Source organism: Melanerpes formicivorus, unplaced genomic scaffold (assembly GCF_026170545.1).
Source record: "Melanerpes formicivorus ecotype bairdi unplaced genomic scaffold, bMelFor1.0.p_v2 SCAF_83, whole genome shotgun sequence".
Classification (NCBI taxonomy): domain Eukaryota; kingdom Metazoa; phylum Chordata; class Aves; order Piciformes; family Picidae; genus Melanerpes; species Melanerpes formicivorus.
In genome coordinates, this window is record NW_027142435.1 from 1105782 (window position 1) to 1131308 (window position 25527).

At 60.7% G+C, this 25527-nt stretch overlaps 2 protein-coding genes across 7 annotated transcripts in view; both read left to right on the top strand.

Moving 5' to 3' along the window:
- GATAD2A (GATA zinc finger domain containing 2A) overlaps positions 1-17223 on the top strand; it is a 52937-nt gene extending 35714 nt beyond the window's left edge. For 5 of the 6 annotated variants that reach the window (XM_068165058.1, XM_068165057.1, XM_068165060.1 and 2 more), the window contains 10 exons: positions 723-994; positions 6466-6595; positions 7246-7377; positions 9010-9099; positions 11432-11563; positions 12532-12699; positions 13464-13740; positions 14799-15088; positions 15622-15802; positions 16482-17223. In XM_068165058.1, coding sequence (XP_068021159.1) covers positions 732-994; positions 6466-6595; positions 7246-7377; positions 9010-9099; positions 11432-11563; positions 12532-12699; positions 13464-13740; positions 14799-15088; positions 15622-15802; positions 16482-16612 — 1794 coding nt within the window. In that variant the 5' untranslated portion in view covers positions 723-731 and the 3' untranslated portion in view covers positions 16613-17223. The remainder of the gene's footprint in view (positions 1-722; positions 995-6465; positions 6596-7245; positions 7378-9009; positions 9100-11431; positions 11564-12531; positions 12700-13463; positions 13741-14798; positions 15089-15621; positions 15803-16481) is intronic. The other variant, XM_068165061.1, reaches the window with a different exon arrangement.
- A 5932-nt stretch (positions 17224-23155) lies between these two features.
- Positions 23156-25142, top strand: NDUFA13 (NADH:ubiquinone oxidoreductase subunit A13). Its single transcript, XM_068165074.1, has 5 exons — positions 23156-23293; positions 23430-23508; positions 23796-23867; positions 23951-24020; positions 24849-25142. The coding sequence occupies exons 1-5, from the start codon at positions 23200-23202 to the stop codon at positions 24966-24968; spliced, it is 435 nt and encodes a 144-aa protein (XP_068021175.1). The 5' UTR covers positions 23156-23199; the 3' UTR covers positions 24969-25142.
- Positions 25143-25527: the final 385 nt, after the last annotated feature.

The following is a 25527-nucleotide window of genomic DNA, read 5'->3' on the forward strand; positions in this document are numbered from 1 at the left end:
AGAACCTTTAGGTCCTCTCTTCCCCAGCGTGGAGAGGTCCTTTAGCTCATCTCCATCCTCCCCCCTTGCCGTGGAGAGGTTCCCATCACAAGGGAGAGATCCCTTAGGTCATCTCCACCCTCCCCCCTGTGCTGTGGAGAGGTCCTTGAGGAGCTCTGGACACCTTGGTTTGGTTTTTGGGGAGGTTTGGTTGCTTTGGCTGAACACAAAGTCATCGAGGCCAGGGTGCTGCTGGCTGCAGGGCTGCAGGTAGGGTGGGTTGAGCCCCAGGGTGCTGCTGGCTGCAGGGCTGCAGGTAGGGTGGGTTGAGCCCCAGGGTGCTGCTGGCTGCAGGGCTGCAGGTAGGGTGGGTTGAGCCCCAGGGTGCTGCTGGCTGCAGGGCTGCAGGTAGGGTGGGTTGAGCCCCAGGGTGCTGCGGGCTGCAGGTAGGGTGGGTTGAGCCCCAGGGTGCTGCTGGCTGCAGGGCTGCAGGTAGGGTGGGTTGAGCACCCTGCTGCTGGGTGGGTTGAGCCCCAGGGTGCTGCTGGCTGCAGGGCTGCAGGTAGGGTGGGTTGAGCACCCTGCAAACCTTTTTATTGCTCCTCCTGAGCTTCTTCTGCAGCAACCTGGACTTTGTCCTCTTTGGAAACGGAGGATTTGTGTCCAGCTGAACTCATTTGTTGTTTCCTCTCTCCTCTTCTTCTTCTCCTTCTCCTCCTCCTCTTCCTCCTCCCCTCACCCAGAGCCTCACAATGACAGAGGAAGCATGCAGGACACGGAGTCAAAAGAGAGCCTTAGAACGTGAGGTCCCTCACAACGATGTGGACAGCAAGAAGCTGAAAATGGAGAAAGGACTCTTAGGCACAGATTTAAATGCTGAAGGGGACATGAAAATCAAACCAGAGCCTGGAGCTGGCAAGGTGCAAGGCTTGTTGAAAGGTGGAGAGGTGAAAGCAACCATCAAGGTGGAGGTGCAGACTGGAGACGAGCCTGTGGACATGAGTACCTCAAAAGGGTGAGTTGCAAACCTCCCCACCCCCAGGGTGTGGGCCAGCAGCAGAGGGGATGTGTGGGCTGCTGGTGCTCAGGGGAGCAGCTCTCTGCCTGCTGGCAAGCTGAGAGGGTGGAAAGCTGAGGTGGGGGCCACAGCTCTGGCTCTTCACAGCAGGTTGCAATAGCTGCTCCTCTGCAACTTCCCTCCTGGTGTCTGCTGAGCAGCTGAGGGAAGAAGCATCCTCTGGGACAGGAGAGTGGCCAAGGCAGGAGCTGCATTTTTTGAGCCACTGGTTGAGATTGGTGTGAGGAAGAGAGGGTTGGGTGTGCTTGAGCTGGGAGAGAGGAGGAAGAGCAGCTGCTGGTTGGCTAACCAGAGGTTGAACTGCAGCCTGCTTCCTCCTGGCAGAGCAGCATCTCCAGCTGAGGCTGACTTCAGTAAGGCCTTCAGCAACCTGGTCTGGGGGAAGGTGACCCTGCCAGGAGGGCTGGAACTGGATGATCTTCAAGGCTCCTTCCAGCCCAAACCATTCCATGACTTGATGAACTCTTCCTTGTCCCTTTGGCAGCAGGTTGATGGAGAAAGCTGGAAGCTGTCACCTGCCCTCTCCCAGGCTGCTGGAGGAGCTCTGGTTTTCCACTTGGGTGCAGTGAGCAGGGCTCCTGCAGTGGAATTTCTCTTGGACAAGCAGCAGAAGTTGGTTAAAGTTTAGGGAGGAACTGCCATCAAACATCCAAGGCAGCAGGCAGGAGCAGCCCTCCACCCCTGCCCCCTCCACACAGGCATTCCTCAGCACCTGATAAGATCTGGGCTTTGCAGTTTCACACCTCAGACCTGCACTGCTCCAGCTCCTGTGGCCCAGATTCCTTACTGCCAGAACTCCTCCACTCGTTTTGTACCCAGCCCCTGCTCCTTCTCACCCAGCACCAGCTGGGGGCAAAATTCCAGGCTGGATTCTAGGGATGTGCCCTCCCTGGAGGTGTCCAGGGCCAGGCTGGATGAGGCCCTGAGCAACCTGGGCTGCTGGGAGGTGTCCCTGCCCATGGGGGAGCAGTTGGAGTAGATGATCTCTGGGGTCCCTTCCAACCTGAGCCCTTCCAGGACTCCCAGGCTCTGGGGTCTGGTCCTGCAGGGTGCCCATGGCCACAGTCCCTGCACAGCTCCTCTCCTGGAGCAGCAGTGTGGCCCTGAGCAGCTGGGATGCAAACACCTCCAAGTGACTGCAGGCTGAGGTGGAGGCCTCTTGTCTCAGGCTGAGTCTGGTTGCTTCTCCTCCAGCAGAATAAACCTGGCCCTGCTGGGGGAGGTGGAGCTCCCTTTCATGAGGACTTCTGTTGTGTGGGGTTTGAGCTGTGGGATTCACCTTCCCCAACCTTCCCTCTTCAGAGCAGTTTCCCTGCCAGCTCCCACCAGAGCTGTGTCTCTAAAGCTGATTTTTGAGGAGAGGAGAGACACAAAGAGCAGCTGCTGGAGAGGCCTCAACCCCTGCAGCCTTCTTGGGAAGAGCTCCTGCTCGGTGCTGGCTGGGCCCTGGGCTTTTCACCTTCACACCTGCAGAGCTGTAGACATCATCTTTGCCTTGGGAGAGGTGGCCCAGCAGTGCTCCCTGTGGAGCTGGGGGAAAGCTGATTGAATCCAAGCCTGGCTCAGGTTGGAAGGGAGCTCCCCACCATGGGCAGGGACAGCTCTCAGCTAGGCTCAGCGGCTCCAGGCCTCATCCAGCCTGGCCCTGAGCACCCCCAGGCAGGAGGCAGCCACAGCCTCCCTGGGCAGCCTGTGCCAGAGGCTCAGCAGCCTCACACTGAGGAACTTCTTCCTCAGCTCCACTCTGACTCTACTCTGCCTCAGCTCCAAACCCTTCCCCCTTGGTACCCTCAGCAAAAGTCTCTCTGCAGCCTTCCTGCAGGATCCCTTCAGGCCCTGGCAGGCAGCTCTGAGGTGCCCCTGGAGCCTTCTCCTCTGCAGGCTGCACAGCCCCAGCTCCCTCAGCCTGTGCTCAGAGCTGCTCCAGCCCTTGCCATCAGTTGATGTCCATCCAGGGTTTGCAGCACACAGCTGCCACAGCTCTGCCTCCAGCAGCTCTGCCTCCAGCTTCAGCCTCTGCAGCTTTCTGAGGCTTTTTTTGCTTTTCCTTCTAAACCTTGAAGTCAAACTTTAAAATAGGATCTGCCCTGAGCAGGTTTGCTGCTGCCAGAAGAAACAGAAGCAAGTCTGTGGTGGTGGGAGGCTTTTGAGGAGAGGTCACCCAAGGCCAGCCCACAGCCTTGCTCCCTCTGCCTGGCGCTGCTGGGAGCTGGCTCTGCTGCTGTGTCATTATCCCAGCCCCACTCTGGCAGGGGAGGGCAGGGAGAGGAAGCCTCCTCCTGCAGGCCAGGGCTCACTTGCAGTGGGAGGGTAAGAGTTTTGCTTGTGAGGACACTGATTTACACCAGGCTGGGTGCTGGAGGCATGGATTCTGCCCGGCTGAGCTGCATCCTGACCTCTTACTCTGCTGTCAAGCTCTGCTCTCCCTTTGCTCTCTTCTCCATCTCTGCTGGGATGTTCTCTTCCCCTTCTGTACACAAGAGCCATGGAGCCATGGAATGGGTTGGGTTGGAAGGGATCTTGAAGATCATCTAGCTCCAGCCCCCTGCCATGGGCAGGGACCCCTCCCACCAGCCCCAGCTTGCTCAGGGCCTCATCCAGCCTGGCCCTGAACACCTCCAGGGAGGGGACAGCCACAGCCTCCCTGGGCAGCCCTTGCCAGAGCCTCACCCCCCTCACTCTGGAGCTCACCCACTCCCACCCCCTGCCAGAGCAGGGCACCCACAGCAGCTTGCCCAGGGGCCAGGGGGGGTTGGAAGCTCTGCACAGGACACTGCACAGCCTCAGCTGGGGCAGCAAGACAAAAGCTTCCTGACTTCCTCTGGCCCAGCTCAGTGGAAGCAGACCTGCAGGGCTGGATTCAGCCACCTGCCCTTCTTCAACCCCCCACAGCAATGCAGTGTCCCCCAGGGAGGTGGCTGTGGGCTTGGGTTGGTTTTTCCTGGGCTCTCTGATTGCTGCAGGACCCAGAGGGAAGCTCCTGGCCACCCTGCCACGACTGCCCCTTGTGCCCTGGGGCTTTGCAGCCTCTCTGTGGCTGGGAAAGGACCTTCAAGATCATCAAGTCCAACCATTCTGTAGCTCCACCAGGGCCACCCCTGCACCATGTCCCTGGGCAGAGGACCTTGGCCCTGTTCTCAGTGTTCTCAGGGCTGTGGGAGGTCTGTGCTTGATTGACTCCCCATTAAACTGTGGTTTAGGGCTGGGGATGCCTGGCTGGGGGGAGCTGGGCAGCAGCTTTCATCCTCCAGCACAGAGAGCAAAGGCTGGAGACAGCAGCACTTAGGAGAGCTGAAGGGAGAAGAATGGAAGCAAGGCTTTATTTAGCTGAGGGATCTGCCTGATGGCTTCAGAGGAGGAAGGTCAGAGGCTGGGGGCACTCAGCCTGAATTCTGAGCTGCTGGTGGCTGGGTTGTGCTGCAAGTGGTGATGTTTCCATTGTCTGCTTGATTTGGAGACATCTGCTTTGGATTTCTTGCTCCACACACAGGGTAACAAAAGAGCAAAGCCAGCTCCTCTGTGCAGGGCTGCTGGGCAGGGGCCTGCTCTGCATGGCTGCAGCTCAGGCCTGTGCCACCTCCTTCCCCACATGGTCCTGCTGCTGAGGACATCCATCAGGGAATGCAGTGGCTGGGAAGGGACCTTCAAAGGTCATCCTCTCCAACCCCCCTGCAGGCAGCAGCTCCCCCCAGCTAGAGCAGGGTGCTCAGAGCCTCATCCAGCCTGCCCCTGGGTGTCTGCAGGGAGCCTCCAGGCCCTCCCTGGGCAGCCTGTTCCAGGGTCCCACCCCCCCCACTGTGCAGAACTTGTTCCTGATGTCCAGCCTGGATCTGCCCTGCTCCAGTACCAATCCCCTGCCCTGGGGGGCATCCCCTGCCCTGGGGAGCAGCTCCTGCCCTGGGGAGCAGCCCCTGCCCCTTGCCCTGCTGCTGCCTGCCCAGGGGGGGCAGCTCCTGCCCTGGGGAGCAGCTCCTGCCCTGGGGAGCAGCCCCTGCCCCTTGCCCTGCTGCTGCCTGCCCTGGGGGGCAGCCCCTGCCCCTTGCCCTGCTGCTGCCTGCCCTGGGGGGCAGCCCCTGCCCCTTGCCCTGCCGCTGCCTGCCCTGGGGAGCAGCTCCTGCCCTGGGGGGCAGCCCCTGCCCAGCTCTCCTGGCAGCTTTTTGGTGCTTTTCTTGGCCCTTTCTCCCTTCCTCTCTTGAACTCCCCCAGGCAGCCCTGGGCAAGGAGCCAGGGGGTGCTGAGGCCCTGGGGCATGGCCACTCCATTTTCTGCAGCAGCACCTGAGCCTCACCTCACAAAATGAAGGTCAGGCTGGGCCCAGCTGCTGCCAGGCCGTTGCCAGGCTGTTGCCATGGTTTCTGTCGTGCCAGGTCACGTGCCAGGGGTGTCACATGAGCCGGGGGTGGCCCTGCTCTGGGTGCTGCCATCTGGAGCAGGTTCAGCAGAGCTGGGCAGAGGGAGGCTGGGCTGGAGCAGCTCAGGGAGGGCAGCTCCAGCATGGCCTCTCCTGGCAGCTCCCAGTCCCACCAGCTGCTGGCTGCTGCCCAGGGGGGGGGACCAAGGCTGCCTGCTGCCAGTTGTCATCTGCAGCCACTTCAGAGCCTTTGCAGCCCCTCCTGGCTGACTCTGCAGCTCTTGGGGTGGGCTGCTCAGGGGGGGAGCTAGGCCTTGGTGAGCTGCTGCAGGGATGCTCAGAGCTCCCCCTCCATGGAACTCAGCTGCCCAGGGAGCTCAGCTCTCCCTGCTTTTCATCAGGGACTTGACCACAGAGCCTGAGCAGGAGCAGCCAGCAGCTGACTCCTTCAGTCCCTCCCATGGAGCTGTCCCCTCCAAAGGCCTCATCCTGCTGCTGCCTTCCCCTTCCATCTGCAGAGGGCTCCTGAGCCAGTCAGGGCCTGGCCCAGCTGGGTTGTGTCCCTGCTAGGAGCGACCTGAGCCGGTCTGGTGCCTTCAGCTGCAGGAAGAAACTGGAGCTGCCTGCCCCTGGCTGTGGCCCGGAGGCAGCGCGGCTGGAGGGCTGCGGCTCACTGGCTTGCTCTGCCCTCTAGAGGACACTGCGCAGCTTCCCTCCAGCTCTGCCACTCGCCTGCCGAAGGCTTTGGCTTTCAGCTGTGTTTTCATGGACTCCTGGAGTTGGTTCAGGTGGAAAAGACCCTGAAGATCATCAGGTCCAACCATTAACCCAGTGCTCACTGCTGGCCCTCAGCACCACAGCTCTGAACCCCCCCAGGGCTGGGGGCTCCACCGCTGCCCCGGGCAAGTCCTGGCCTGGGAAGCTGAAGAGCCCTAAGGAGGGCAGAACCTGAGCTCCCCCATGGTGGAGGGGTTGGGGTTGGCCATGCTGGCAGTGGGCAGTGGCTGGTTCTTGGTTTCCTCAGCTCACCCTCTGCCCCCTCTGCTCTGGCCTGCAGGGAGCTGAAGAGGGAGAAGCGAGTGCCCTCCCCGGACGTCATCGTGCTGTCGGACAACGAACCCTCCAGCCCCAGGATGAACGGCTTGACCAAGCTGGCACTGAAGGAGACCAACACAGAGGCACTGATGGTGAGCAGCCCTGCCTGGGCACTCTTCATAGAGCCAGAGAATGGGCTGGGTTGGGTTGGAAGGGACCTTCAAGATCATCCAGTTCCAGCCCTCCCTCCCCAGCCATGGGCAGGGACACCTCCACCAGCCCAGGCTGCTCAGGGCCTCATCCAGCCTGGTGCTGAACACCTCCAGGCAGGAGGCAGCCACAGCCTCCCTGGGCAGCCTGTTCTGGAGTCTCCCCACCCTCACTGCACAGTCTCCCCACCCTCACTGCACAGTCTCCTCTCTCCCAGCTCAAAGCCCTTGTCCCTTGTCCTGGCACTGGAAGCCTTTGTCAAAAGTCCCTCCCCAGCTCCAGGGGGGGTTGGAATCTCTGCAGAGCAGGAGACTCCACAGCCTCTCTGCCAGCCTGCTCCAGGGCTCCAGCAGCCTCACACCAAAGTCTTTTCTCCTCCTGTTCAGGTGGCACCTCCTGGGTTCCACTTTGTGCCTGCTTCCCCTTGTCCTGCCAGCGGGCAGACCCTGCCCCCTTCTCGCCCCCCACCCTTCAGCTGTTGGTCACCATCACTGAGATCCCCTCCCAGCCCTCTCCCATGCTGTGAGTTCTTCTCATAACCTGTTTGATGTCTTCTTTGCCCCTGCTGCATTGCCCACCCCTGGCCCTGCAGAAGAGCAGCCCTGAGGAGCGTGAGAGGATGATCAAGCAGCTCAAGGAGGAGCTACGGTTAGAGGAAGCAAAGTTGGTCCTGTTGAAGAAGCTGAGGCAGAGCCAAATCCAGAAGGAGACCACTGCCCAGAAGGTACTGCTCTGCCTGCAGGTGCTCAGCAGCTCAGCCCTGCAGGTGGAGGGGACAGCCTCTCAGTAGTGCTGGCAGCTGTCATGAGCTGTGCAGCAGAGTAGCTCCTGAAGGAAGAGTCTCACTTGTCCTGAAATCTTGATGGCTTCTTGGGGGCTGCAGCCTGGGGTCCTGGGCCCTGCAGCCTGGGGTCCTGGGCCCTGCAGCCTGGGGTCCTGGGCCCTGCAGCCTGGCCTGGGTTTTCCATAGATTCATGGAATAGTTTGGGTTGAAAGGGACCTTAAAGATCATCCAGTTCCAACATCCCTGCCATGGGCAGGGGAGACCTCCTACTAGCCCAGGCTGCTCAAGGTCTCATCCAGCCTGCCTTGAGCACCCTTGGAGCAGGTTCTTGCAGACAGGTGGAGCTCAGCTGTGTGAAGCCCAGGCTCTGGGGGCTGGCGGCCAGGGGCTGGGTTTGTGCTGTGTGGCAGAAGCCAGCTCTGCATTCCAGCTGGCACCAGGTGCAGTCTGTGGGCAGCCTCAGCATCCCCCAAATCCCAGCAGCCTGTGGGAGGATTGGTTCAGGCCTCCCAGCCTGAGCTCCCTTCCTCCTCACCCATCTCACTTGGCAGCAGAGTGCTGGGAGGAGAGCACAACCCAGCTGAAAATCCACTTCCTCCTGGTGCCAGAGCAGTTCCCCAGCACTCTCCTCAGGCTGGCACTGCAGGCTGGGGCTGGGGGGTGGCAGGAGGAGAGCAGAGGAGGTTGCTGAGCCCCCACCTGCTGTCAGGGGACACCTAACCCCTTTCATCTTCCAGCTGAGGTGCTGGACTTGGTGCTGGGCATGAGGTGCAGGCTGCAGTGCACTTCCCAGTCCAGCTGGGTGCTGAGCCAGCTGCCAGGGCTGCTGTTGGTGGTTTGATTGGCATCTTCCTCCTGGACTTGTGAGTGCAGCTGATGCCAGGCACCTGCCTTGCTCACCTGAGCCATGAGTCTGTGGCAGCTAAGGAGGGTGAAAGGGCCTCTCCCAAGCTGCTTCATCCCTGAGGTCTTCTTTTGCCTCTGCATTGTGCTTGAAGCTCATTAGAATCCTTGGTTCACAGACTGGGAGGGGTTGGGAGGGACCTCCAGAGATCACCCAGTTCAACCCCCCTGCCAAAGCAGGGCACCCAGGGCAGGTCACACAGGGACACAGCCAGGTGGCTTTGGGAGCTCTGCCCAGGAGGAGACTCCACAGCCTCTCTGGGCAGCCTCACACCAAAGCAGCTTCTCCTCCTGTTGAGGTGCAGCCTCCTGTGGTTGAGTTTGCATCCATTGCCCTCATCCCATCACTGGGTGTCACAGGGGAGGTGAGGCTGGTGGTGAGGGGGGGTCAGAGTGAGGTGGGCTCTTAGCTGGAGTGCTCTGCTCTTGCTGTCTAGCCTCTTACTGCCTGCTTTAATCTCCTCTCTCCTCACCTCCTAATCCCTTCCCCCAGAGCTGCATGTTGAGGTGCCTGGGGGAGGGGGAAGGCCACAGCCCTTGGAGATTGCTCTTGCTGAGCTGCAAGGAGGTAAAAACTCTTTGTTGCCTTAGCTGCTGTGATTCTGCTGACACTTTTCCCCTCCTCTGCTCTTCTTTCTGTTTTGTTGTTGTTGTTCTCTCCTCTTCCAGCCTGCTGGTTCCCCTGGGAGTGCTGTGGCCACCCCTCCGCCCTTGGTGCGGGGACCGCAGAGCGTTCCTGCTGGCAAAGCAACCCTCCAGGTCAGTGGGGAGGGCCAGGCTGGCAGGCTCAGGGCATGGAGCAGAGGAGAGGGTGCACAGGACAGGGCAGGCAGGCCCCTCCTGCTCATGGCTTGGTGCCAGGGGGAAGATTCCTGGTTGGACCTCCCCCAGGCCCCCACTAGCAGCTCTGTGAGAGGGATTGGAGTGGGGATGCAGGCAGGAGGGCTCTCAGCAGCTTGTTCTGCAGTGGCTGATCCTCCTGATCCACTCTGCTGGGGATGAGATCCCTGCCAGGACTGAGGACCTTTGGATGCCTTGGGAGTTAGGGCTGCTGGCAGCCCCTCACTGTACCTTCAAGAGACTTCCCTGTGCCTCAGGGAGGTTAACTAAGAGCCAGGCAGCTCCTTTGGTGGCTGCGTGGCACATGGGCATGGAATGGGTTGGGTTGGGTTGGAAGGGACCTTCAAGCTCCTCCAGCCCAACCCCCCTGCAGGCAGCAGGGACATCCCCAGCCAGAGCAGGTTGCTCAGAGCCCCCTCAGGATCATGCAGTTCCATGGCTGGAGACAGCTCCTGCTGCACCAGGGTCAGGGAATTGCTTTGCTTGGAAAAGACCTTCAGGGTCCAAGCACCAACCAGCCTGCTCCAGGCCCCATCCAGCCTGGGTTTCCACACTGCCAGGCTGGGAGCCTCCCCAGCTCCTCTGAGCAGCCTGTTCCAAGTGCCTCAACCACCCTCCTGGGGAGGAATCTCTTCCTGGTGGCAGGAGAGAGCTTGGCTCAGAGGAAAGGAAATGTTGCAAAGCCCTGGGAAAGGAAAACCCAAATCCAGAGGTGGTTGACATCTGTCAGCCTCACCTGGGTCTGGAGCCCAGGCTCTGCTTTCCCTTTGGAGTTGAAACCATTTTGGGTTATTGACTAACAAACCTCAAAGTGCTTCAGGACAAAGCTGCTTCCCCTGCAGGATGGTCTCAGGATCCCCCTCCAGGGGGCTGCAGTTGAGGGAAGGGGCTGGGGTGCTGCATTTGCTCTGCATCCAGGAAACACTGCCCCAGGTCAGAGCAAGCTGGAGTCACCTCCTCCCTGGGGCAGGGACAGCACTTCCAGAGGAGCTGAAGCAAGAGGTTAGCCTTCAGTGGAACTCTGGTTGGGCAGAGCAGAGAGAAGGCAGCTGAGGAACCAGGAGTGGAGTTCCTCTCTCTTCATTTTTGTTGGTGTTTGGGCAAATTAACCTCCAGCTGCTTTGGCTTGGCTCTAAAAACTTACTAATGCCTGGGAGGAGGAGTGGGAGTGGACATTGAGGAGGAGGAGTGGGAGTGGACATTGAGGAGGAGGAGTGGGAGTGGACATTGAGGAGTGGGAGTGAACATTTAGGAGTAGAGTGAACACTTGGAGCAGGAGTAGAGTGAACATTTGGCCTTCAAGTTGAAAGGCAAACCCAGAGTGGATGTAGCTCCCCAGCAGGCAGGCAGGGAGCTGTGTGTGCAGCTGGGAGCTGTGTGTGCAGCAGGAAGCTGTGTGTGCAGCTGGGAGCTCAGCTCTGGCAGCTTTGGTGCTTGCAGGAGTTTTGTCTTCACAGTAGTGAGCATCTGGGGGCCTGAGTGAGGGAGGTGGCCAGGGGCATGGAGCCCCTGGAGAGCTTTGCTGCTCCTCAGCAGCCCTCACCCAGCGCTGGTGGTGAGCAGGGCTGGCAGTGGTGCATGGACCCCAGCACCTCACAGAGCACCATGAGAAGCTTGGAGGATTGAATGCAGTCTGCAGCCCCCAAAGGCTACAATTTTCCAGCCCTCTGGGGCCTGGTTCCTTTCCTTTCCCATTGTTACTGTCTGAAGCTTTCCCCTTTTCCTGCCTCTCTTTTCTCTTCCCACACACACAGGTGCCCAGGGCTCCCTTCCCCACCTTCTGCCTCTCCAGCTCCCCTGCCCACTGCTTCCCCTGGAAGACTCCACTTTGTGTTTCCCTTTTCCCTCACTCCCTGCCCAAATTCTCTTCTTTTTCCCTTTTATTGATCATTTTGAGCACTGCCTGCAGCAGCCTGGCCACCTCTGGTCCTGCAGCCTTGCCCTTGGCTCCAGCCAGACGCCACAGCCATCCCACCAGCCAGGGAGAAGAGCTGCACTGTGTCCCCTTCCCTCCTCCCCCCAGGTGGCTGTGCCTCTGTGCTGTGTCCCAGCAGTGGGAGGGCAGTGGAAATGTCTCCCAGAGCTGCTCTTTGCCTTCTGAATTCTGTGCAGGATGAGAGCAGTCCCTGAGCAGGCAGCCAGGCTGGCACCACATCTCCATGGCTGCCTGAGGTTTCAGGAGCTGCTTGAGCATGGCCTGGAGCTCCAGCAGGATGAGACCACCTCAGGAACCCCTCTCCCTCTTTTGCAGACCTCCTCTACACGTCTCCCAGGCACTGTCATCCCTCCTCCCTTGGTCCGTGGAGGGCAGCAGAGCTCCTCCAAGCTCGGAAGCCAGCAGAGCACGCAGATAGTGATGCCTCCCCTGGTCAGAGGAGCACAGGTGAGTGTCTGCCACGGGCTCCAGCTGCTCTGCTTCCCCTGAGCACACCTCAGCTCCCTGCTCAGTCATCTCTGCTTGTCTGGAGGAGCTCTTGCTGGAAGGAGCACAGCCAGAGGTGCTGCTGCTGCCTCCCCCCCCGACACAGATCCTGCAGCACTGTGAGCTGCTGTCCCAGCTGGGCAGGGAAGCCCTGTGGTGGTGCAGGAGCCTGCCCCAGCTGCTTCTCTGAGCTGTGCCACAGCAGCTGCTTCACCATTCTGAAAGTTCAGTTCCAGCTTCCAGCTGCTCCTTAGGAGCCTTTCTAAAGCCTCATGCTGGGAAATAACTTCCTGGAGTCACAGCATGCTGTGGGTTGGAAGGGACCTTCCAGGTCACTCAGTTCCAGTCCCCTGCCATGGGCAGGGACACTTCCTCCACACCAGCTTGCTCCAGGCCCCATCCAACCTGCAGGCTTGGAGCCTCCACAGCTCTGAGCAGCCTGTTGCAGGGCTTCAGCACCCTCATGGGGAAGAATTTCTTCCTCATGTCTCATCTCAAGCCAGCTTCTTCCAGTCTGAAGCCATCAGCCTTCATCCTGTCCCTGCAGGGCTGGTACAGAGTCCCTCTCCAGCTGCCACAGGAGGTGGGGTCGGAAGGGACCTGTGGAGGTCCTTTGCCATTAAAATAAACCACCTGTGTATTCTGCAAGAGATTTGCCTCAGAAACTCAGGGGTTTGGGCTGGACTGGATGACCTCTAGAGGTCCCTTCCATCCCAGAGCATTCCCTGACTGCTTGAGACAGCTGCTGGGGCTGGCAGCCGCTGGCTCACGCAGGAGCATCTCCCTCCGTGGCACCTGCCCACGCTCTCAGGGCTGTTCACTCTCAACCCTTTGCACTCCCTGCCTGCCTCACATCATCCCATCCCAACTTCCACCCTCCACCTCCTTCCCCACCCCCAGCCCAGCAGCCCATTTCTGTCTCTCCCCAGCAAATCCACAACATCAGGCAGCACTCCAGCACGGGGCCCCCCCCGCTGCTGCTGGCGCCGCGCGCCTCGGTGCCCAGCGTCCAGATCCAGGGGCAGAGAATCATCCAGCAGGGCCTGATCCGTGTGGCCAACGTCCCCAACACCAGCCTGCTGGTCAACATCCCACAGGTGAGTGCTGGCAGGGGGTTGGGGCCCTTCAAAGGAACTCATTGAGCTAAGGCAGCAGCACCCACAGCAGCTTGCCCAGGGGCACAGTGCCCAGGGGGGGTTGGGAGCTCTGCACACCAGGAGACTCCACAACCTCTCTGGGCAGCCTGCCCCAGGCCTGCAGCAGCCTCACACCAAACAACTTCTCTTCAGATGGAACCTCCTGGCTTCCAGTTTGTGCTCAGTGCTCCTTGGGCTGTCCCTGGGCACCACTGACAAGGGCCTGGCCCCAGCCCCTTGCTCACCAGGCTTTAGCTCTTGCTGAGCATTGCTCAGCTTCCCTCTGGGGCTGCTCTTCTCCAGGCCCTCAGCCCCAGGGCTCTCAGCCTTGGTTCCTCCCAGAGCTGCTCCAGGCCCCTCAGCAGCTTCCCAGCCTCTGCTGGACTCTCTCCAGCAGTTCCCTGTCCCTCTTGAACTGGGGAGCCCAGAACTGGACTCAGTCCTCCAGATGTGACCTCAGCAGGGCAGAGTGGAGGGGGAGGAGAACCTCCCTCAGCCTGCTGGCCACACTCTCCTGCTTGCCCCCCAGGAGACCATTGACCTTGCTGGCCAAGAGCAGCACACTGCTGGCAGTCAGAGGCAGCAGTAAGCTCTGGGGGCCACCAGCAGCCAACCTTCGGCACAGGCAGACGGAGCCAGGCCGCTTCCCTCCCTCCCAGCTGGTGTCTCCAAAGTGCCAACCCCTCTGCTGCTGGTCCCTGAGCTGTGTCCTTGTCTCCTCCCAGGCTTCCCCCACTTCAATCAAAGGTACCACAGTGACATCTGCTCAGGCCAACGCCACCACCACCAGCGCCGCTTCCATCAACTCCAGCGAGTCCCCGGCCAGCCGCCAGGCCGCTGCCAAGCTTGCCTTGAGGAAGCAGCTGGAGAAGACCCTCTTGGAGATCCCTCCTCCCAAGCCTCCTGCCCCAGAGATGAACTTCCTGCCCAGTGCAGCTAATAATGAATTTATTTACTTAGTTGGGTTGGAAGAAGTTGTGCAGAACTTGCTGGAGACTCAAGGTGAGGCTGAGCACCAAAAGTGTTGCTCCAAGGCGAGGAGAGAGTCCCTGCCGCCTGGGCTTGCCCTCAGCGGCAGGGAGCAGGGGGCTTGGGCTGCCTCAGCTGTCACACTCTGCCACAGCCAGGGTTCACAGCCTTGGGTAATTCCCAGGCTGTTTGATTTAAGAGTCTAAAACAAGTAGGCAGAAACAGGAAAGGTTCTGGTTTCTGAGCCTGGGCACTGGAAGGGTTCCTGAGGGCACCACATGGTCCCCAGAGCTGTCACTTGCTGGCATGCAGTCATGGAGTGGGTTGGGTTGGAGAAGCCTTTCAGATCCTCCACTCCCAACCATTCTCTAGCTCTGCCAAGGCTGGGGCTGAGCCATGGCCCTCAGCACCACAGCTCTGGGGCTCTGCGACCCCTCCAGGGCTGGGGATTCAGCCACCCCCCTGGGCAGCCTGGGCCAGGCTGTGAGAACCCTTCCAGGAAAGAAGCTTCTCCTCATGTCCAACCTGAACCTCCCCTGGGGCAGCCTGAGGCCATTGTCACTTGTCCCTGGGGAGAAGAGACCAACCCCACCTGGCTGCAGCCTCCTTGCAGGGAGTTGTAGAGATCCAGGGATCGAGCCGAGCTGAGCGGGGCTGAGCCGAGCCGAGCTGAGCTGAGCCCAGCCGAGCTGAGCCAAGCCGAGCCCAGCTGGGCTGAGCCGAGCCGAGCCAAGCCGAGCCCAGCTGGGCTGAGCCGAGCCGAGCCGAGCTGAGCCAGGCTGAGCTGAGCCCAGCCGAGCTGAGCCGAGCCGAGCTGAGCCGAGCCGAGCTGAGCCGGGCTGAGCCGAGCCGAGCTGAGCCCAGCCAAGCTGGGCTGAGTCGAGCTGAGCCGAGCCAGGCCGGGCTGAGCCGAGCTAAGCCGAGCCCAGCCGGGCTGAGCTGAGCCCAGCCAAGCCGAGCCGAGCTGAGCTGAGCCGAGCTGAGCTGAACCGAGCTGAGCCGGGCTGAGCCGAGCTGAGCTGGGCTGAGCTGAGCTGCGCCGGGCTGAGCTGAGCCGAGCCGAGCTGAGCCGAGCTGGTTGTGCCCCGCAGGCAAAGTCTCCGTTGCTGTCTCCTCGCGGGAGCCCTACCTGTGTGCTCAGTGCAAGACTGACTTCACCTGCCGCTGGAGGGAGGAGAAGAACGGCACCATCATGTGTGAGACCTGCATGACCTCCAACCAGAAGAAGGCGCTGAAGGCCGAGCACACGAACCGGCTGAAGGCTGCCTTCGTCAAGGCGCTGCAGCAGGAGCAGGAGATCGAGCAGAGGATACTGCAGCAGGCTGCGTCCCCTGGGCAGACCAAGGCAGACTCCATCGTGCAGCACCATTCCCTCAAACAGGTACAGCTCCTCCACCAGGCCCTTCCCCCCTGGCCTCACTGCTGCTGGCAGGGAGGGCTCCTGGGGGTTGCAGGCGTGGAGCTGAGGTGGGAGCTGAGCTCCACAGCAGGGTGTAGCTGAATGGGAGCTCAAAGCCAGGCTGGTCGCAGTGGGGTCTGGCCTGTGGGGGTCTGGTACTGAAGCTGTGATAGGCAGAAGGCTGTGGTGGTCTTCTGCAGTCACTGTGATTGGCAGAGAATCCCAGACTGGGTTGGGAGGGACCTTCAAGATCTTCCAGTTCCAACCCCCTGCCACAGGCAGGGACAGCTCCTACTAAAGCAGCTTGCTGAAGGCCTCATCCAGCCTGGCCTTGGACACCTCCAGGCTTGGAGCCTTCACAGCTCCTCTGGGCAACCTCTTCCAGTGCCCTGAAACTCTCCACAGGGCTGTGCAGCCAGAAGGGGGCAGAGGAGCAGTGAAGCCCCAGCAGGGGTTGTGGTTCTCTGAGAGGCAGGAAGCTGCCAAGCCTGCCTCACCCTCTGCTCTCTTGCCAGAGTTCCAGCCAGATGTCTCGAGGTCCTGGAGCCCCCCGAGGGGTGCTGCATGCATTTAGCCAGTCCCCCAAGTTGCAGAATGCCTCTGCAGCAGGCCTGGGGAGCAGGCCAGGGAAGCATGGCGAGAGAGCCGTCAGCAAGGGCAGTGCTGCTGCCTGGAAGAAGACTCCCATCAGCACAGGTAGGGCTTTCTGCTCTCAGATGTCTTCTCCTTGCCCTGACCCTTGCTGCACTCTGTCCACAGTCCTCTGGGTAAGGATGGCTTCTCCTCAGTGCTCCTTGCACCCCAGCACAAGCAAGGTGCTGCTCTCACTGCTGCTGGTGGTTTATAGAATCACAGAACTGCTTCAGGTGGAGAAGGCCTCCAAGCTCTTCCAGTCCAACCAGCAACCCAACACCACCATGGCCACTAAACCATGGCCCCTGAATGCTGGGACATCCCCAACCAGAGCAGGCTGCTCACAGCCCCAAACATCCTGACCTGCACTGGCTCCAGGCATGGGGCAGCTCCAGCCTCTCTGGGCTGCCTGGGCCAGGCTCTCAGCACCCTCAGCATCAGCAATTTCCCCCTTTTTCCAGTCTGAACCTCCCTCTTTCAGTTCCAAACCATCACCCCATGTCCTGTCACAGCAGGCCCTGCTCAAAGGCTTGTTCCCAGCTTTCTGCTCACTCAGTAAGTCCTGGAAGGACTTCTTGTGGGGTGCAGAACCTTGGTCCTCTTTGCTGCTGGGAGCTCCGAAGGTATCCTCCTGCTGGCCAGCAGAGCTCAGCTGATGGTTGTGGGCAGGCTGTGGTGTGAGCAGGGAGGGTTTGCCTCAGGGCTGTCTCACACTCTGACCCTTCTCCTCTTCCCCCTCCAGGTGGGGCTTTGCCCTTTGTCAATCCCAGCCTAGCTGTGCACAAATCCTCCTCGGCCGTCGACCGCCAGCGCGAGTACCTCCTGGATATGATCCCTCCCCGCTCCATCCCACAGTCTGCCACGTGGAAATAATGCAGAGGAACACCCCAGAGGAGGAAGACTTTCCTGTTTCTGCCATCCTTTTTATACCACAGTACAGTGGAATCTGCTTTAATCCCAGCTGGATATGCCCCAAGGCTTTCTAGGATGCGAGAAGCCCCACTCCTGCCCCCGCCGAGCGCCGCTGCCCCCGCGGGTGGGGGACAGACTCCAGCTCCCCTGGCTGATGGACTGATGGTGAAGGCTGCCAGGGAGGAGGAAGGATCCTCTGGTTTCCTTTTGTTTTTCTGGGCTTTACATATTTAGTTTGGAATTATTCTTACTGGGCTTTTTGTTGTTGTGGAGGGGTGTGGGGGAGGAGGCAGCCAAAGGAAGAGGACCACCCCCAGATGACTTCCCTGCCTTTGGCTTCCCGAGGACTTCACCACCACAAGGCTTCCCTTGGCTGTGGCCTTTGGATGGCAGTGGGAGAGGAGAGGAAGAGAGAGAGAGAGAGAAATTTCAACCCCAAGTCTTTGCAGATGCATTTAGTGAGCCAGGATGATGTTTGCTTTTTTCTTCCCTGCCCCTCCTCCAGCCAGGAAGGCAGCCTCCAGCTGATGATATTTCACAGTCTCCTCATGATAAAGAAGTGCAAACCCACAGCCCAGTTGAGTATGGCTTTGGTTTCCTCCTTCTCTTTGGGTTTCTCTTTCTCCTGTTGTTGCTTTTTCGTTGTTGCTGCCTGAGGGGGACTGTGGCTGCCACCGTGGTGGTGGTGGTGGTGGGGAGCCGGTTGCAGGAGCCCCTCAAACCTTGGTTGGATTCTGGGTTTGGAATTGACTTTTGGAACTGTTTGGTAGCCTGAAAAGGAAACAAGACAACAGGTTTGATTCACTGACCAGCCAAAACAAAACCCAAACCACCTTGGGCTGGGCTGTGGAGTTCAGTTGTTGGGCCTGGGCCTTCTCCTGTGTTCCCAGAGACTTCCAAGTGGAACTGGGGGGAGGGGGAGGGGGGGGTTGGACTCTTTATTTTATGTTTATTTTCTTCCTTTTGGAGGGGTTTGGGGTTTGGGGTTTGGGGGTTTAGTTCATTATTTTTTTTTCTGTTGTTGTTCTGAGCAGTTTTACTCAAAAACAAAACAAAGCAAAACAAAAAAGTTCAAAATAAGAATAATAATAATAAAAAAAAACCAAAACCAACAAAAAAAGAGCAAAAAGAATAAAAAAACCAAAACAACAAAACAAAGCACACAGGGCAAAAAAAAAAACCAACAAAGGAGGAACTGCAGAAGCTGAAAGCAATCAGAGTGGAGGGAGCAGAGGAGCAGGAGGGTGGCCTCAGGGCTCTGGCTCCTTCCTCCAGCCACAGCCACCCAGGAGCTGCTTTGGGCCTGTGGGGAGGGGCAGGGGGGGTGGGGGCAGGACTCTGCCTACCCTGACCCCCCCCCAGAGCTGCATTCTTCAGGCACCCCAAGCATGCTCCCCTGCCTGGCACTGCAGCCTTGCCACCAGAGCTTCAGGCAGCCCGGCAGGGTTTTGTGGGGAGGGTTAAGACATTGGAGGGGAGGGAGGGAGGGGGAGGATGCCACAGGTTAACCCCAAACCCATCTAGGGCTGGGCTGGGCTGGGCTGGGCTGAGTTTCCTCTCCTTCTCATCCTTTCCCCCTGTGCTTCTCCCAGATGAAAAGGTGAACTCCACGTGGCAGCAGTCCCTGCCTTACTCTGCTTTATGCTGCATGTCAGTGCTGGCTCCCAGTGCTGATAAGAGTTCTCTGCAAGATTTCTGTCTCTAGAGATCTATATATAAAAGAAGAGGGGAAAAAGGGGGAGGGGGGAGGGGAGAGGGAGAAACTCTTCAGCCAAAGCTGATTCTATTTTCTGAGCAGTTGCTGTTAGATCTGACCCCAAACCAAGCCCTGGACAGGGTTGTGTCCCCGCCCAGTTTGGATCTAAATTGCCTAATGACAAAAAAGCTTCCAGTTCAAGCCCCTCCCTCCCCCCCCTCCCCTTTTTGTTGTTGTTGTTGTGTGAATATCAATATTTAGGCACTTGGGAAACCCTTCTGTAGGCTTTAGCCAAACCTGGCTGCAACCCACAGGAAAAGGTGGAGGGAAGGTCTCTGTGGCTGCATAACCCCCCCAGAGGCTGCCCATGGGAAACTTTGGGTTGGGTTTTGGGGTGGCTTTGTTTCTTTGTCTCTTAAGAGCTCCCTGGGGATGAGAGGAGCTTGGCTTGAGAGTTGAATTTGGGTCTCTTTGCTTCTGAGGTGCTTTGGGTGGGGAGAGGTGGAGGGAGCAGCAAGAGAGGGGAGTGCAGTGCATTTTGCCTTTGCACTTGGAGGTGCTATGAAAACAAACCCACCAGGAACCAAGAATTCAGTTCTTCACCTGGGTGGAGGTTTTTGGGGGGGAGGGATGTCCCCCCTTCTCTGCTTGTTGATATCTTGCTGAGGACTTTGGTGCTGTTAAATTGCCAGGGAAGAGTTTGGATTAAAAACACCATCACAGAAAACCCTCCTGCAGCAGTCCTCTGGGAGGCCTGAATGCTCCACAGGCCCTTCCCAGGGCTCCCCAAGCTTTCCCTTCAGCTGGTGGGGCTGGGGAGAGCAGCAGAAGGCTGAAACTTGGGTGGCTTAAAAGCTGTGCCAAAACCTCTTTGGATTCCCTCTCCCTCTGCCCTGGGTCCGGAGGGCAGCTTGGGACTGCAGCACAGGGGGTAGGGGAGACTGAAAAGAAACCTTCAGCCCCCAGGCAAAGCTGCTTTTGGAGGTGGAGGGCTGAGGCCAAAAGGGAAACCTGCACATTTTCTGCCTCCCCAGCAAAGCCAGGCCAGAACCAAAGCTCACAAACAGGATTGGTTGGGAGGCTGTGGAAGTGAAGCAGCAAACTGCAGGAGGATGCTGAGGGCTTCAAAGTGGCTTTGATAAGGTTTGGGTTTTCCCCTCTGTGGAGAGCTGCAGGAAGCTCCTGGAGGTGTTTCTGGCCCTCTCTGTTGGTGTGAAGTTGAGAGAGAGATGCCCCAGGGGCAGGAGACTCCTGGAGGTGTTTCTGGCCCTCTCTGTTGGTGTGAAGTTGAGAGAGAGATGCCCCAGGGGCAGGAGACTCCTGGAGGTGTTTCTGGCCCTCTCTGTTGGTGTGAAGTTGAGAGAGAGATGCCCCAGGGGCAGGAAGCTCCTGGAGGTGTTTCTGGCCCTCTCTGTTGGTGTGAAGTTGAGAGAGAGATGCCCCAGGGGCAGGCTGGGTGTGGTGAATGCCACAATTTCTCCTTCCTTTGGGGGCCAAATGCTGCTGGGCTGGTTGAGGGCAGGCAGCTGGTCACAGAAGGTCTCTCCAGCTTTCCTCCTCCCCCAGCTCTGTGGTCCTCTTCCTGGAGGCAAAAAACCCACCCCCAAGAAAAACAACAACAACAAGAAAACCCCACCTAAACCCCCACCAAAAACCTTAAAACCCAACAACAACAACAACAAAAAACCACCACTAAAATCCACCCCAAAAAAATGAAAACCCAACCTAAAAACCACCACAAAACCCCAGGGAAAACCAAACCTGAATGGAAATCAAACCAAACCCTTGGGACCCACCACAAAAAACCCTCAGAAACCTGATCAAAACTGTTAAAAACTCAACCAAAAGCTTCAAACACCCCCAAAAAAAAATGAAAACAGCCCCCCAAAAATTACCTGAAAGCTCCACCAAAAGGCAAAGAAAACAAAAACAACTTCAAAATCCAGCTCCTAAAACCCAGCCACAACCAAACCCCCCCAGGAAGCCAGAGGGGAGCCCTGGGCTGGAGGAGGCTCAGGTGAAATCCTTGGGGAGGTGTGAGGAGGGAGGAGAGGCTTTGGCCACTCTCCCAAGACCAAACCTTTGCTTTCTTTCTCCTGCTGCCCTGTGTGAGCTTCCTGTCCCCCCCCCCCAGGGGCTCTGAGCTGTGCCACCAGAGCTGGCCCAGAGGGAAGTCCCCTCCAGGGGCTCTGAGTTGTGCCACCAGAGCTGGCCCAGAGGGAAGTCTCCCCCAGGGGCTCTGAGCTGTGCCACCAGAGCTGGCCCAGAGGGAAGTCTCCCCCAGGGGCTCTGAGCTGTGCCACCAGAGCTGGCCCAGAGGGAAGTCTCCCCCAGGGGCTCTGAGCTGTGCCACCAGAGCTGGCCCAGAGGGAAGTCTCCCCCAGGGGCTCTGAGCTGTGCCACCAGAGCTGGCCCAGAGGGAAGTCCCCTCCAAGGGCTCTGAGCTGTGCCACCAGAGCTGGCCCAGAGGGAAGTCTCCCCCAGGGGCTCTGAGCTGTGCCACCAGAGCTGGCCCAGAGGGAAGTCCCCTCCAAGGGCTCTGAGCTGTGCCACCAGAGCTGGCCCAGAGGGAAGTCTCCCCCAGGGGCTCTGAGTTGTGCCACCAGAGCTGGCCCAGAGGGAAGTCTCCCCCAGGGGCTCTGAGCTGTGCCACCAGAGCTGGCCCAGAGGGAAGTCTCCCCCAGGGGCTCTGAGCTGTGCCACCAGAGCTGGCCCAGAGGGAAATCCCCCCCAGGGGCTCTGAGCTGTGCCACCAGAGCTGTCCCACAGCCACCTCCTTGATCCCCTTCTGGAATTCCAACATCAAATCCAAGCTCTCTTTGTTAAACTCCCTCACAGCCCAAGCCTGAAGGTGCTGCTCCCCAGTCTTGCCCTGCACCACAAACCTCCTCCTCTCCTCCAGGTGGAGCATCCAGCAGGGGGTCCTGGCCCTCCCCCTCCCCTCCCCCCCTCCAACTGCTTCGCCGCAGAGCTGCTGCATGAGCTGGATTGACCTTGCCCGGGCGCTGCTTGCTTCCCCCCTCTCCTGGGGAGAGGGTTTAGAGCAGCGCTGGTTCTTGCAAGCCATAATTAACCTTTCTTGGAGACCTTGCAACTGCAACTGCAGGATTTTATAATACAGTCAGATAATGGAAAACACACAAAAAAAACCCAACCCCAACAACTATTGTACTTAGATTTTAGCAACTTGTGAAATAAACCCTTGGATTTTCATTTGGAAGCTGTGGCAGTGTGGGAGCTGTGTGCTTGCTTTGGATTTGACTCTCTCTGGTTGGGGCTGTTGAAGACTCTAAGGCAGCAGAGAATGCAGGGGGCTGGAAGGGACCTCTGGAGCTCATCCCCAACCCCCCTGCCCCAGCAGGGCTCCCCCAGCAGCCTGCCCAGGAGCACAGTGCCCAGGGGGGGTTGGGAGCTCTGCACAGACTCCACAGCCTCTCTGGGCAGCCTGCCCCAGGCCTGCAGCAGCCTCACACCAAAGGAGTTTCTCCTCCTGCTCAGATGGAACCTCCTGGGCTCCAGATTGTGTCCCTTGTGCTGGCCCTGGGCACCACTGAGCAGGGCCTGGCCCCAGCCTCCTGCCCCCCACAGCTCCTTCAGCTCTCACTGAGCATTGCTCAGCTCCCTCTGGGGCTGCTCTGCTCCAGGCTCTCAGCCCCAGGGCTCTCAGCCTCTGCTCCTCCCAGAGCTGCTCCAGGCCCCTCAGCAGCTTCCCCTGGACTCTCTCCAGTAGTTCTCTGTCTCTCTTGAACCAGGGAGCCCAGACCTGCACCCAGTCCTCCAGATGTGGCCTCACCAGGGCTGAGATGCAGAGGAAGACCCTGGTTCAGGATGGGACAAGGAGCAGGTCCTGTGAGGACCATGGAGCACCCCTGGGCTCACCCCCAGCTCTCCTGGCCAAGCCTCCCTGTGTGTGGGGGCAGGAATCCTTCCCCCGTCCCATGGGGCTCTGGGAGCAAAGGAGCACCAGCAAAAGCAGGGAGCTGCTTCTGTGGGGCTCAGCCCAAACCTCCCCCCTTGCTGGGGTGCCCTTTGCCCCCCACCCAGCATCCCAGTGGGTGGCATTGGCTGTGCCATCTGCAAAGTCATTAAGTCCTTGCTGCAGCTGAGGGATTATGGCTGCTGATTAGAGCTTAAGGGACGAGTGACCTTGATCTGAAGTGGATGAAAAACCCTCTTGGGGGGCTGTGAAGTGCTGGGGGGGGAGGGTCCTCACCCTGCTCCTGGGACCCCCAGGTTGGCTGCGTGCTGGCTGGGGGGATCTGGGGTGTGAAGGGCTGTGGGCGGGGGGCACACTGCCCAGGGCACGTTCCCTGCTGGGGGCAGCTTTGGGGGGGCACATTCGCACGTGGGGGGGTCGGTGGTGCTCAGGGACAGGACAAGGGGCACAAATTGGAGCCCAGGAGGTTCCATGTGCACAGGAGGAGAAAGTTGTTTGGTGTGAGGCTGCTGGAGGCCTGGGGCAGGCTGCCCAGAGAGGTTGTGGAGTCTGTGCAGAGCTTCCAACTCCCCCTGGGCACTGTGCCCCTGGGCAGGCTGCTGTGGGAGCCCTGCTGGGGCAGGGGCAGGGCGAGCTCCAAGCTGCTGGGGGAACCCTGCTGGGGCGGGGCTGGGCTGGGGCTGGGGGAGCTCCAGAGGTCGCTTCCAGCCCCTCCCGGCTGCGGTTCTGGGCTCCGCCGCTCCGGCTCCCAGCTCGGTGCTGCCCTTCGGCCGCCGCCGGCAGCGCTCCCCGGGGCGGGGGCAGTCACGTGACGGTCCCGCCGGCAGCGCGCCCCGGGGCGGGGGCAGTCACGTGACGGTCCCGCAGGCACTTCCGGTGCGCGCGGCGGAAGTGACGTCGCGCGCGGCCGCCGGGATGGCGGCGCCGAAGGTGAAGCAGGACATGGCCCCGCCGGGGGGGTACGGACCCATCGACTACAAGCGGCACCTGCCGCGCAGAGGCCTCTCAGGTAGGCGGCGGCCGGGGCGCGGGGCCGGGCCCCAGAGCTCCGCCGAGGAGGCCTGGCCTGACCCCGGCCGGCGCCCCCCGCTGCCTGCGGCCCCGCTGCCTGCGGCGCTCAGCCCTCTCTCTCCCTCGCCGCGCAGGTTACAGCCTCTTCGCCATCGGCATCGGCAGCCTCCTGCTGGGCTACTACACCCTCATCAAGTGGAACCGGGAGCGCAGGTGCCGCCCCATGTCCCAGGGCCTCCCCCGGTGTCGCCCCGCGGCTTTCCTCCCGCACCTCGCCGCCCCTCCCGCTTCCCCCTCCCGCTTCCCCCTCCCGCGATTCCCCTCCCCACTTCTCCTTGCCCCCCCTCCGGCTCCCCTCACGCTACCCCCTGGGCCTCACCGCTTCTCCTACCTCCTCTTCGCGGTTCCCTGCCCGGGATTTGCTTTCCCCGCATCCCGGGGCCCCCTGCTCGGCCCTGCAGCCCCCCCCGAGCGCTGACCCCGGCCCTGTCGCGCCGCAGGCGGCTGCTGATCGAGGAGCTGGAGTCGCGGATTGCGCTGATGCCGCTGCTGCAGGCGGAGTCGGACCGCAGGTACCGGGGGAGGGGCTGGGCCCAGGGGGTCCTCAGCGGGCAGCGCATCCCCTGCCCGGGGCTCAGCCTCCTCCTCTCCGCAGAACCCTGCGGATGCTGCGGCAGAACCTGGACGAGGAGGCCAAAATCATGAAGGATGTTCCTGGCTGGAAGGTTTGTGACCCCCCCGGGTGGGAGGTGCTGGAGGCTGCCCCTCGGTGATCCCTGAGGCACCCGGGGCAAGACCCCGACCCCGGGGGCAAGAACATGGGAGCAGGACCCCAGCCTGGGGCAGGCACCCAGCTGGAGCAGGAAGCAGCTGGGGCAGGGACCCAACCACCCCGGCGGGGTTGGAGCCACCTTGGTTCCCTTGGAAAGCTCAGAAACCAGGGGGCAGCCCCCCCGGGGGCACAGCCTGGGGGTGAAGCTCATTGCCCCCCCCCCGGGGCACAGCTTGGGGGTGAAGCTCATTGCCCCCCCCCGGGGGCACAGCCTGGGGGTGAAGCTCATTGCCCCCCCCCCGGGGGCACAGCCTGGGGGTGAAGCTCATTGCCCCCCCCCGGGGGCACAGCCTGGGGGTGAAGCTCATTGCCCCCCCCCGGGGGGCACAGCCTGGGGGTGAAGCTCATTGTCCCCCCGGGGGGCACAGCCTGGGGGTGAAGCTCATTGCCCTCCCCCCGGGGGCACAGCCTGGGGGTGAAGCTCATTGCCCCCCCCCCCCGGGGAGCACAGCCTGGGGGTGAAGCTCATTGCTCCCCCCCCGGGGAGCACAGCCTGGGGGTGAAGCTCATTGCTCCCCCCCGGGGCACAGCCTGGGGGTGAAGCTCATTGCCCCCCCCCGGGGCACAGCCTGGGGGTGAAGCTCATTGCCCCCCCCCCCGGGGCACAGCCTGGGGTGAAGCTCATTGCTCCTCCTGCAGGCACGGGCTGGGGAGGGGGCAGGGCGTGGGGGGCTGCTCCCCTGCGTGCCCCCTGCCCCCCCAGCGCTCTCCCCCCTCCCAGGTGGGTGAATCCCTGTTCCACACCGACCGCTGGGTGCCCCCCACGGTGGATGAGCTCTACTACCTGCGCCCCCCCAGCGAGATGGACAACGAGAAGTTTGGGCTGCAGTACTATGTCTGAGCAGGGCTCCGCCCTGGCTCCGCCCTGGCTCCGCCCTGGCTCCGCCCTGGCACCGCCCTGGCACCGCCCTGGCTCCGCCCTGGCACCGCCCTGGCTCCGCCCTGGCCCCCCGGCACCGGCAGCTGCCTCTCCCAGTCTCTTGTTATTAAACCCCCCCAGAGCTGTGGTGTTGGATGTGGTGTCCTGTGTGTTCCTGGCCCCCTTGGGCCCCCCCGGGCTCTCTGTGGCTCTTCCTGCCCCGACCCCCCCGGGGCTCTGGGCTTTGGCTCCCAGGGCTGGGGCTTGGGTGGGAGATTGGGGCTGGGGGCTGCTGCTAGAGGTAGTTGGTGACGGGGGGTGGGAGTGGGGGGTTGCCCACCCTGCCAGCCCTGCCAGCCCTGCCAGCCCTGCCTGTGTCCTGCAGGGGGGATGTGGCCCTCTGGGTCTTGGGGGGAATTGAGGGTCAGGGGGAACCACTCTGAGCTCTGGCAGAGGGTCTGGGGGGTTGGGGGGGCACTCCAGGCTCACCCTGCAGTCACTGACCCCCAGCTGTAGCCTATCCCTGGGGTGTGGGAAGCTG

What these genes read in the sequence shown, in the direction of transcription:
- NDUFA13 (XM_068165074.1), top strand. Translation starts at nt 23,200, where the DNA reads ATGGCGGCGCCGAAGGTGAAGCAGGACATGGCCCCGCCGGGGGGGTAC. An exon ending in GCCGCGCAGAGGCCTCTCAG is followed by an intron (nt 23,294 to 23,429) that starts GTAGGCGGCGGC and finishes CTCGCCGCGCAG; the next exon opens with GTTACAGCCTCTTCGCCATC. An exon ending in AGGATGTTCCTGGCTGGAAG is followed by an intron (nt 24,021 to 24,848) that starts GTTTGTGACCCC and finishes CCCCCCTCCCAG; the next exon opens with GTGGGTGAATCCCTGTTCCA.